Genomic DNA, 11867 nt, shown 5'->3' with positions numbered 1-11867 from the left:
AACGTTGTACTTTCTTTTCCAAATGGCTGCTGGAGAATTTAAAAGTCCACAAGTGGCTCGCACTCTTGTTTCTATCGCCAGGGCCACTCTAGCTGGATGGGAATTACAAGCGGCAAAGGACGCTATGCGCCTCAACGTCTTCATTTTGCCATCGGGACTGATCCGACAGCCACCTTCAAGGGTCGGCGAGGAAGCAAGGAGCGCTCAGGCGGGTGCCCGTGCGCTCCCGTCCGGGTAAAACCTCAACGAAGGAGAGCGAACCGCTGCCGGGCCATGCCCACAGACTACGAGCCGCCCCGCGAGCTGCGCAGGCGCTCCTAGACCTGGCCGCCGAAGGCGGGGAGAGGCCCAAGGCGCACGCGCGGACGCGCCAGCGTCCCGGCCGCGTCCACCAATGAGAGTGTGCAGCCGTCCCGCGCGCGCTTGGGGCTCTGCCCCGCGAGCCCGGCCCCGCCTCGCCCCGCCCCGCTGCACGACACGCACGGGGCGGCGCACAGGTGGGCGGGCCCTAGTGGCGCGGCCTGACGGCGGCGGGAGTCCGCGGTAGCTTCCTCGGCGCTAGCCCACGCGGCTCGCACGCTCAGCGGGGCAACATGGCGGACGCGGAAGGTACGGGTGGTTCTCTCGCGGGTGGCCGGGCGGGTTGCCGCGGGCCGGGGCCAGATCCTTCGGCTAGGGGAGCCGGGGGTGGGGGGACAACTTCGAGGCCCGAGCTTTCCGCTAGCTCCAGCTGCCGGGCCTCCTGCCGACCTTGTCGCTTGGCCTTGGCTCCACGGGTGAGGGCGAGAGAGCGAGAGGCCCCCGCGGTGACGTGACGCCACCAGCCCGGGCCTCCCGCCGACGGTACGTCCCCTTAGGGCCCGGGCCGCCGCCGCCAGCTCGGACGCCGCGGTCAGCGCCGCGCGATGAGGGGAAGCAAAGGGGCCGAGGGGCTCGGGCGTGCGCGGAGCGCGAAGTCGAGAAAAAGTTCTAGGGGCCACCAGCCCTCGGGGACCGTTGGGCGGTCGCTTACGGGCCCGCGGCCAGAGCGCCGTGGGCGTTTCAGCCCCGCGCGGCCACGTGGTGAGCCGGGATGGAGGGCGACACGTGCGGCTGCTGTCTGGAGCCCGCCGTGCAGCCGCGCACTCGGCCTGACACCGGCGGCTTCCCCTGTGATCCTAGACAAGCATCCGTTTTCTACCTACCCTTGTTTTAAACTTCATTGTCTTTATTTTCGGGGAAAACTCCTAATTCTTGTGTGTGTGTTTTTTTTAAGTACTTATTTTACCGAAGAAGCATAAGAAGAAAAAGGAGCGGAAATCCTTACCAGAAGAAGATGTAGCAGTGAGTACGAATATGTTGTACTTTGCTTTGACTGAAAAGAAAGGTTTCTTAGCTGACAGATTACAGAAAAGAACTGTTTTTAAAGGCTTTGGAGGAATGGGCTGTAACTGAGTGGTCGTTGTGTAGAAAGTACACAACGCCCGCCAACCTGGGTCTTTGCTGTCAGGCACACCCTGCTAAGTGTTGCTGGCCGCACCAAGTGCTCCCCCTGAAATTCTCTTATCAGACCCACTGCCCCGCTTTCTCTTAAAATTGCTGAGCCCGTCGTGGTGGCACTTCGCTTGCGCTTCTCAGCTCTTTGTTCATTTCTTTTTCCTGTGGAGGTCCCGGGGAAAAGGCATAGACTACCTTGCTTTTTATTTCAAAGGTATAGACTTCTGTGGTAGTAGTGGAACTGTTCGAAGTCAGGTGGGAAGTCTAACAGGCTGTGTTTCTGTCCTGTGGAAGGAAATACAACACGCTGAAGAATTTCTCATCAAACCTGAATCCAAAGCGGCTCAGTTGGACACATCTCAGTGGCCCCTGTTGCTAAAGGTATGTGTCTCGCACCGGGTCGGCGCTTGGCTTTTGCGCTGTTTTGAGTATTAAACAGTTGATTGAGGGCGCATCCTGGGCTTAGGAGGTGCCAGATGAGGCCGCCTAAAACACTGTTCCTCCGCGTGTGTGAGATGGAGGGCCAGGGTTTGTTCCCCCTTCACTTCCAATGTACCCAACACTTGTAGAATACAGGTAAAGTTTACAGCGGTGTCACACTGCTATCACATTTTATAATCAACTCTCAATTTCTGCACTTAGCCTCACCTTGCAGACCTGTCCTGGTTTGTGGAGTAGAACATGCTTGAGAGCACACGGCCAGTGCCTGGCACGTTAACTTGCTCCCTAGAAGTTACTGGCTATCGTGTTGGGTTTTAACTAGGGTACTTCGGTGATGAGTTAAATTACAAGTTTCACAAATGACATAATGGGCGCCAGCTACGAGATTAGGAGGCAAATTTATTGAAAGACTCCTTGACAGACTGTTTGAGTAAATCACTAAATATGAGGTAAAAGAGAGATTTGCATATAGAATTGAATACAGTTGAGTTTCTGCTTGGCCAGATGTGTCTGCCATTTAGACAGCATCTGCTTCTCTATTTTTACCTGCTGGTAAACCAGGTTGGCAATGTCCCTACTGTCATGGAACTTAAAATCTAGGGGTGGGAGATACAGTTAAAAAAATCATTGCTGCTTGTGGAAAGTACCAAGATGAAGCTAAGGGGCTTCCATTGACGGGAACCCTTTCAGGCTGGTGGTGGAGCCCTGGAAAGGAGAGTGAGAAGGGGCAGACGTGAGGAAAGTGGGGTAGGAGTGCCTGGGGCAGGTGCAGACCAGTCAGGTGTGCGGAGCCGTGTTGCCAGTCCCCCTCCATTTGGTCCCGGAGAAAATCAAAGCTAGTCCATATTGTACTCATAAGCCTGCACAGTGAAGCCCAGTTTGTTCTGTAGTACCCCAAGAGGTCTTTCTGGAGGAGGGATCAAATTTGTCGTATTCTTACTCATATAGGTAATTTTTCCAGCATGTGGGGAGGCTTAGCGGTCTGTCACAGCACATAATGGAAATATAGGAGTAAGATCTAAAATAAGAAGCTGAAGCGTCACCATATCATGGTTCATGGTGGTCCTGACTCTTGTTTCCCACATGTTAATGATTTATTGTTTGTTTTGTGTTGTATCATTGCTTTCTAGAATTTTGATAAGCTAAATGTAAGGACAACACATTATACACCTCTTCCTTGTGGTTCAAATCCTCTGAAGAGGGAGATTGGGGACTATATCAGGTAAGTGTGTTGGAAACAGCACTGTCCAAACTTCTGTTCTTTTCAAAATGACCCTTTCACATCAGTTGTTCACGGAGGTAGCGGTGGCATTGCCCTAAATACGCTATCCTGTACCCATGGTGAACTCTTCTTTTTCACTCTTCAGATTTAGTTTTCATTAGAGGACCAGAGCCGATGACACAGTAATTTCTTTCCCGTTCTAGGACAGGTTTCATTAATCTTGACAAGCCTTCCAACCCCTCTTCCCACGAGGTGGTAGCCTGGATTCGGCGAATACTCCGGGTAGAGAAGACAGGACACAGTGGTACCCTGGACCCCAAGGTGACTGGTTGTTTAATAGTGTGCATTGAACGGGCCACTCGCTTGGTGAAATCCCAGCAGAGCGCAGGTATGTGGGAGAGGGGGGGACGGGGCCACTTTGAGATTGGAAGGCTTTCTGTGCTTCCTTTCCTTTTCTACCTTTCGGCTCTCAGAAATGATTTCTTCATTAGTAAAATCATAAAACAAAAACAGAAAACAGAAGCAAGGGATATTCTTGGTGTGTGTGTGCCTTCTGTCCTCAGCCAGACCCTGGTGGGGCTGCCTTGTTTGGAGTTCTAGGTGCTTTTTATGCACACGTTGAGCCCAGCTCCAGGCCTGTCACTCCACGCTCCTCTAACCGCCCTGCTGCTTCTGCCTAAAGTGCCTCTCCTTCATCGGCATTGGGGAGAATTCTACTTGACCTTCTAAGGTGGTCTCCAGTCAGGCTCTCCACGGGCGCTCCGGCTGTCCCTGTCAGCATGTTGAAAGTTGAGCTCTCGATGAGATAGCGTCTTCAGTCCTTTCTCACATCTGCACCGTGAAATCTGTCTTAATGCAAATTTTACAGAAACAGGAGTTCAAATTGCCTGCTTTTTCTGGCTGTACAAAATGGGAGTGATATAAGCATATAGAAAATACAGAAAACTCAGTGGCCACACCTGACTACTCTTTTGTCATTTTACAGGCAAAGAGTATGTGGGAATTGTCCGGCTGCACAATGCTATCGAAGGGGGGACTCAGCTTTCTAGGGTAAGTCTGTAATTGTAGGGAAGGCACCTGTTAGCAACTGGGGTCTCTGAGGCCCTTGCCCTTGTCAGTGGGCTGCCGTGGCCAACCTGCTCATGTCCTTTCTGAGGAGAGGCTTCTGCTCAGCACTGAGCCATCCCTATGTAGTTGAAGAAAGAGTCAAAAATTGAAAGGCCCTTTTAGATCCTAAATGATTGAAAGAGACCTTTTGTGTTTCAAGTGTGCCCTTAAACTCCCCAAATCTGCCCTTTGATCTTATTTGAGTTTTGCTTTGTGCTTATTCTCAGGCCCTAGAGACCTTGACAGGTGCCTTGTTCCAGCGACCCCCGCTCATCGCTGCAGTAAAGAGGCAGCTCCGAGTGCGGACCATCTACGAGAGCAAGATGATCGAGTATGATCCTGAAAGGAGATTAGGTGGGTCCTTAGGCCTGTGAGGCACTGAGCCCACGTAGAGCACACGTGCGTAGGAATGAATTCTGGAGAATTAGTCTCTTAAAAGTAGATGCCTTTAGTATGTGGTGTAGTCGTGGCCTGTGTCCGTTGTCTCTAGTTTTGCTGGTGCAGATAGAGAATAACTCTGGGTTTCTCAACCAGTGCTGTGTTTACTTGGGAAAATATGTACTACTTTTGCATGTGTCTTAGGAATCTTCTGGGTGAGTTGTGAGGCCGGCACTTACATTCGGACGCTGTGTGTACACCTTGGTTTGTTATTGGGAGTTGGTGGTCAGATGCAGGAACTCCGGCGGGTTCGTTCCGGAGTCATGAGTGAAAAGGTACGTCATCGCGGGGCTAAGAGTTTTAGAGCCGGCTGGTACTTGGGTCCTCCAGCCCTTGGTGGAACTCTACCTGCTTCACATCCAAGAAAAGGCAGTTTCCAAAGTGTTGAGTTCAGTTCAGGGCAGCTTCCCTGTTCTGTTAATTAAACTTTGGGGCATTGAAACACAGGCTGGATGGATAGCATTACTCTATTCATTTACCTCCTAGCCTACAGATATGCCTGCTTAGATTTAATAGACCACCAGGTAAAGAGTGACTCCGAAGAGACCGGACACTAATGAGCTTGGACTAGCAGACGGGACTAAGTTCATTCCGTGTTTGGAAGTGTGAGGTCCGTTTGCCTGTCGGGGATACAGTGGCACTCGAGTAATTTTCATATGTGGCTACTTTCCAGGACCACATGGTGACGATGCACGATGTGCTGGATGCCCAGTGGCTGTATGACAACCACAAAGATGAGAGTTACCTGCGGCGAGTTGTTTACCCTTTGGAAAAGCTGTTGACCTCTCATAAACGGCTGGTCATGAAGGACAGTGCGGTAAGTTCTGTTTGCACCACACGTGACCTCGAGAGGTGAGATATGGTCCGTGTCCTGAACACTTCATTCTGTTTAAAGAGATGAAATTGGGCTTTGTGAACTTGTAGCGATTATTTTGCCTTGGTTTATTTTCTGGTTTCGTAGATTGGACACTGGATTCATTTATTTGTTTTTTTGTTCTTGGAAGCATTTATGATTAACTTTTTATTAAATCAAAAAGAAATATAAATTAAAGTAGAAGTTCAATGCTAGGAGTAATTTCATTTCGAAATAAGGCAAATACTTTAAAAGTAAGTAACTTGGTTCAAGAAATAGACTATCAGTGGTACATAAACTTTGCCCTCTTGTAAACTGGTAGTTCTGCATGTGCCTAAGACACCTTGGTTTATTTAAATTATTGCTAGAAAAGGTTGTTTTGATGGGGATAAAAGGTTGAGACTAGAGAGTTTCAGAGATACGATAAGTTAGTTCTCCATTAAAGGCTTTGTTTTGTTTAAATAAATCCTAGTTTGAGGTCATAAAACCTAAACGTCACAGAGATTATCAAGCTTTTTTTCTTAGTATACTTACTAAATAACCTTAGAGTAATCTTAACGATGAAAGGAAATCTGCAGTTATTTGTGTTGCTTTGGGTTTCCTCTTTAGTAGTTGTTTAAGGTTGAGTAGTCCAGAATTGTAAATAGCCTTATTTTTAATGGTATTATGGTCAGAGAATACGGCCTTCTGTAAGTTAAGATGCTTTGTGGCCTAGTGCGTAATCAATTATTGTTAAACAAGTAGCAATAAAAATTTTTTCTAACTTTTAAAGATATAAATTTTTGTATATATTTAATAACTTGAGCTTGCTCGTTCATATTTAGATCTTAAATTACATAGATGTTTGATGACTGTATAGATGTTATAGTTTGTAGTAAAAGACAGAAAAACTAATGAGGCATACCAAAACATGCCCCTATAGCGACTGAAAAAACTTAATCACGTAAAACAGAACAACATAAATGTGATCCCCCGTTGCGCTGGGGTCAAACTGGTCGCTTCTGGGTGAATTTCAAGGGAGGGTGGAATATGGTGAGTGAAGACAAGGTGGCACGAGGCGGGTTGGACGCATGGAGTGCTGTCGAGCTCGGGGAGAGTTGGCCTCGGCAGTCTTGCTTGTGAGTTAACTTTGGGAACCTGTCATTATCCAGATTTCCCAATAAATCTGATACACCTCCCAGCTCTGTCAGAGGTTTTTCCCTTAATGATTAGAGGCATAGAGAAGAGCAATTAAGGAAAACTGAGGCTGGGTGTTGGTTTAGTATGAAGGCAGCTCTAAGTGCCCTGGGTAGGAGTGGCTGTTTACGGCCCCCGCTGACATTTCTGAGTCGACACGCGTGAAGCGCCTGGCCCGTGCTGGGTGGCTGCCGTGAGCCTGAGTCCCTTCATAAGCTAGACCGCGGCCAGTGGCCATGGGTGTCATTGGTCCTCTGTCACGGGTGGGGGCGGGGTGCAGGGCGGCGGCCGCCTGGGGCCGCGGCGCTCACCAGGGACACCACCCCGCAGGTGAACGCCATCTGCTATGGCGCGAAGATCATGCTCCCGGGCGTCCTCCGGTACGAGGACGGGATCGAGGTCAACCAGGAGGTGGCGGTCATCACCACCAAAGGGGAAGCTGTCTGCATGGGTAAGAGGCGAAGGCGCCCTTGGCCCTCCTGCGCCGCTGCAGCCAGGCTCACTAACGGGCTCCCCCGGGCCTGGCCCCTCGGGCTCATCTGATCGCTGTGTCGCTCGGGGTCTGTCGGGGTGCTCACAGCAAAGGGCCATGTCAGACAGGCATAGGCGGCAGGGAGGTAAGTGGGGCTTCCTCTCGCCCCACTGGCTGCTGTTAGGAGCTGTGTCTCAGCAGTTGGGCTTTCCTCGGCTCTCCAGTGAAAGGAGGAAATCATCAGCGAAGTGGGGGTGAATGGCTGTGGTAATTAAAGAGCCTTCAGTCCACTCCTTGTCTGCTTGCAGCACTACCTTGTGAAAGTTTAGCTACTGTCGGATTGTCCCTGTGTGTGGCCTGAGCTCCAGGCAGGACACGCATGTCTTTGGGGTTCCTTATTGAGGTGTCCCTTCCCCTCTGGCTGCTTGCTCACAGCTGAAAAGGAATTCTGATGACATGCTTTATTTCTTGTGCAAATTACACAGGTTAAATAGCTGTGGTTTACTTATTAATAAAGAGGTCCCTTCTGAGGACCTAGGAAGCATTGATTTTTATGAGTGTGATTAGTGTCAGTATTTTTTGAACTCGATAAGTAATGTGCTTTCACAGCCTTTCTTCCCCTAATGGTGGATTTCCTCCATATGCAATGCTCAGCAAAGGAAACCTCAAGGCAGGAGAGCTTAAGAGTTTTAAATAGGTTTTTAAAAGTTGTGTAAAACAGTGGCATTCGGGCTCATTGATTATGGAGTCTTTCCCCTTCAAGTCGTTCTTTTATCTCTTTCCAACGCCTGCAGCTATTGCATTAATGACCACGGCAGTGATCTCCACCTGTGACCATGGTATCGTAGCCAAGATCAAGAGAGTGATCATGGAGAGAGACACTTACCCTCGGAAGTGGGGTTTAGGTCCAAAAGTAAGTGGGACTGGGCGTGTGCCCTGCTGCCTTATTCTGTTTTGCCTTGTTGAATCCTCACTTGGGCAGCTCCCACTGTGTGTCCACTGCCACGTCCTTGCCTCGTGCTGGGCTCTGGGGAGTCAGTGGTAAGTAGAAACGGGCCTGTCTCAGACCTTAGAGATTTCAGTCTAAGGGGGACAGTAGATAGGCAGTGCTCAAATTGCACAGTGGCGTGGTGAGGGCCTTATGAAGGGGTGTGGAGAGGTGCCTAACACGTCAGTCAGCAGTCCACGATGAAGGCTTCGGCCTGGTCGGGGAGTCGGGGTGAGGGATCTGGAGCCACGCCAGTGTGCGGTACGTAGTGTTAGATGTTGAGGTGAAGCGGGGAGGGAAGAGCCCAGGGCTGCTGGAATAGCATGTGCAAAGGCCCTGTGGTCAAAATGACACTGCGGAGGCTCCCACTGGTACAAAAAGGTTTGCAGCCTTTCGTAAGTCCCATGTTTGCTCCTATTAGAGGGAGGGTGAGTTTGGAGCACTCTGCTGACAACACCCAAGGGGGGCACCTTATTTGCTGTGTGTGTGTGTGGTCGTGGTACATGTTTTATGTGTTGACACTGTACTAACGTTGAAACCCTGACGGTCCACCAGGCAAGTCAGAAGAGGCTGATGATCAAGCAGGGCCTTTTGGACAAGCATGGCAAGCCCACGGACAACACGCCTGCCGCCTGGACACAGGAGTACGTGGACTACAGGTAAGGGCGGGCGGGATGTTTCCCAGCCACGTGGTGGGCAGAGGGCACGCTGGCTGCAGTGCTATAGTGACCGCAGGGGAGGAGGGGAAGGCGGGGAGCCCAGACGTGGGAAAGGGGTGGATTTAGTTTGGGGGAAACGTGTAGGACCTGAGGGGACTGGCCTTGGGGCGTGTGGAGTAGCCGCTTAGGGCGTTGGGCAGCACGACAGACAGTTAACCCTTTCTAGTCTGGCTCGTGGCACTGCAGCAGGAGTCAGTCTGCGACAGCAAGTGGTGAGTTGTTCTGTCCAGCATCAGGATGTTGATGGTGGCCTTAGGCTTGCCGGATCTGCTGGCAATGACTCTCACCTGTCGCTCCTCTTTCAGCGATTCTGCCAGGAAAGACGTCAAAGCCCCCCAGGTAGTTGCCGAAGCAGTCAAAGCCCCAAAGGTGAGTGGCGTGCTCTGAGGGCTTCGCCATGTGCCGTCCAGCCACACGTGCTGGCTCAGCGGGGTGGGCCTTCCTGCCCCCCTCGGGCTCTGCAGGCTCCAGTTCACGTTCCCTGTCGTGTCTGCTGGCAGGGGTGTGGGCTCAGCTGAGGCCATGACCCCGGAACAGGGTTGGGTCAAGGGGCGGCACAGGCATGTTGAAGTAGAGACCGTGACGCTCGGGACCGGACAAACCCCTCCGGACGGCACCAGCTCAGTGTTGCGACCGTCCGCGGGAAGCACGCGGTGGCTGCTCGGCTCGGGGGCGGCGGGCTGTTGGTGTTAGACTGCAGGATGGCTTGTCTGTACCTCGGGTGGCACAGAGTGTCCTGAGAAGAGCTGCTTGGGGCCCGCGCTTGCCTGTCTTCTCTGAGCACTCGTGGGAGCGCCCCTGGGGGGCATGCGGTCCTGCCTTTGGCTTCAGTGAGGACGTGGCCTTTCTGGCCCGGCCCTGTGTTGCTGCCCTGGCGCTCCTGCTGTGCCCCTGGCTTCCTGGTCTTTGAACCCTTGGTAAACAAAGCCCTGTTGGGGTCTTTGAAAACTTCCTGTTGGATCCAATCAGCGTCTTCTCTGCTGGCTCCTCCCCTTTTGACTTACTGAGACTTTCTCATCCGCATTTGCCCAAGATCTTAACATTTGATCAATTGTCTCCACCTTAGCGGAAGCGAGAGAGTGAAAGCGATGAAACGTCTTCAGTGGCTCCCCAGTTGGTCAAGAGGGAAAAGAAGAAGAAGAAAGCCAAGAAGGCCAAAGCTGCTCTGGAGAGCGCGGACGAGCCGGGAGACGGGGTACAAACACGCCCAGGCCCGGGGCTCCCTTTGTCCTCGAAGGGGAGGGAATTGCCCGCTGCTGCCGGCTTGGTTACTCGGGGAGCTGCCCTGTGGGAAGGACGGGGCCGGGCCCAGCTTCTTTATAGTAGCGGCTCAGAGTTAGGGCTGTGTTGATGGTGGGTGGGGAGGGTGCATGGCTGGGGGATCTAAATGCAGGGGCGCCGTGGAAAACGCGGGATTTGTGTTATGTGCAAAATTTACGTATTGCAGGCTATCCTTACGGATCCTGAGAAGGCTTAGTTGACTGTGTGGAACTTCCCTGATTTCCTTTGGGGAGAGTGGCAGTGCTTAACAGACGCTTGCTTTCTCTTTCCCCCAGGACAGTGACACCACCAAAAAGAAGAAGAAGAAGAAGAAAATAAAAGTGGAAATCTTCGCTGACTAGTGGACACCACTTGAAGCACTGTGTCCAGGTGGGAGGAGGAATTAAAGCCTTATTGAGAAAACATAACTACATTTGTTCTTGAGGGAATGAACCTGAGATCCCGGAAAGGGCGGAGAGTCCGGCGTGTTGGAGCAGCTGCTGCGACCTTGCTGACGTCCCCTGGCGCGGTCATCCCATCTTGTCCTGTTTTAAGGACACCGGTGAAGGGGGCGGGTGTCTCCCCTTCAGACCCGGCACTGCCCGGTGAGCATCCGCAGCTGTTTCCTGGGGGCCGTTTTCACGTCATGGGCCTCTCCTAGTTTGCTTCCCCCTTCCCTCATCAAAGAAGTTTATAAAAATCAAGTCTGCTCAGCAAAATGGTATAGGGCAAGTAAAAAAAATATAACTGAATCATGTTATTAATTGAGGGGTAATCATTTTTCCAGTGTCTTGTGAGGACTCTAGTGCCAGTCTCCTCTGTCACCCCGTATTTCCCTTCTAGATGGAGGCCTGGCCAAGGGCTCTGTCGTTCCATCTCATGAGTTATTTCCAGTCACTTCTTCACTGCTTGTGTATATAGGCACCACTTCAGACACTTAAATCCACCTGTGAGAGAATCCCCAAAAAACCATGTCTCTGTTCTTTGTTTTAATCCTCAGTTAGCTTCATTGCTGGGAGAAGGTTGTAATTTTTACTTATTAAAGTTTACTTATGAAATTTTTAAAGTATTCCTGTTGGATTTTCTGATTGTTGATCTCAAACTAGGAGGACAGAAAATATATTTTGATTAAAAATGTTGGGTTTCCCTGGTGGCGCAGTGCTTGCCGATGCAGGGGACACGGGTTTGAGCCCTGGTCCGGGAAGGTCCCACATGCCACGGAGCGGCTGGGCCCGTGAGCCATGGCCGCTGAGCCTGCGCGTCCGGAGCCTGTGCTCCGCAACGGGAGAGGCCACAACAGTGAGAGGCAAAAAAAAAAAAAAAAAAATGTAGGGACCTTTATGTCCTAGTTGAAATTTGATGCTTTTCCTTTATGTTTGGTTACTTCTCTTTCTCTGGTTCTGCGTCTTGTAACACTTCCCTTTGGGCCCGTCATCTGGCATGAGATCAGATACTCTGGAATCTTCATCAAGACACTGACGAGATAAGAGGGGACTCATCACAAATTAAGTGATGTCCAAACTACTTGAGAGGAGAAAGGTTCTCAGTATTACGTGGTGGGTGTGCAGGGCAGGAGGTGCCAGTGCCTGTGTCTGTTGACAGCCCTTAAGTATCTGCAGACACATCTGGGCGCAAACTCGACGAAGGGAGCCACTGAAGCTTTTGCTTGGGCTGGAGGCCGGGTGAGTGACAAGAGAGGGCGCAGTGGTGGAGGA

General features: G+C 51.2%; 1 protein-coding gene and 2 non-coding genes across 3 annotated transcripts; all 3 read left to right on the top strand.

The window, feature by feature from the left end:
* Positions 1-471: 471 nt before the first annotated feature.
* Positions 472-11218, top strand: DKC1 (dyskerin pseudouridine synthase 1). The gene is made up of 15 exons (XM_067724696.1): positions 472-609; positions 1256-1323; positions 1771-1857; positions 3048-3139; positions 3343-3527; positions 4125-4189; positions 4474-4600; positions 4829-4959; positions 5358-5501; positions 7044-7164; positions 7980-8098; positions 8729-8832; positions 9198-9261; positions 9959-10087; positions 10449-11218. Exons 1-15 carry the CDS (start codon positions 594-596, stop codon positions 10512-10514), a joined length of 1518 nt encoding a protein of 505 aa, XP_067580797.1. The 5' UTR covers positions 472-593; the 3' UTR covers positions 10515-11218.
* On the top strand, positions 5059-5179 carry LOC137217681 (small nucleolar RNA SNORA36 family). Its single transcript, XR_010940184.1, has one exon. It is a non-coding gene; the product is annotated as a small nucleolar RNA SNORA36 family (small nucleolar RNA).
* Positions 9035-9163, top strand: LOC137217683 (small nucleolar RNA SNORA56). The gene has a single exon (XR_010940186.1). It is a non-coding gene; the product is annotated as a small nucleolar RNA SNORA56 (small nucleolar RNA).
* Positions 11219-11867: the final 649 nt, after the last annotated feature.

The sequence above is a fragment of the Pseudorca crassidens genome, chromosome X, assembly GCF_039906515.1.
Source record: "Pseudorca crassidens isolate mPseCra1 chromosome X, mPseCra1.hap1, whole genome shotgun sequence".
NCBI lineage: Eukaryota > Metazoa > Chordata > Mammalia > Artiodactyla > Delphinidae > Pseudorca > Pseudorca crassidens.
This window is presented reverse-complemented; position numbering and strand designations above follow the sequence as displayed.

What these genes read in the sequence shown, in the direction of transcription:
- DKC1 (XM_067724696.1), top strand. An exon ending in GAAATCCCAGCAGAGCGCAG is followed by an intron (nt 3,528 to 4,124) that starts GTATGTGGGAGA and finishes GTCATTTTACAG; the next exon opens with GCAAAGAGTATGTGGGAATT. An exon ending in AGGGGAAGCTGTCTGCATGG is followed by an intron (nt 7,165 to 7,979) that starts GTAAGAGGCGAA and finishes CAACGCCTGCAG; the next exon opens with CTATTGCATTAATGACCACG.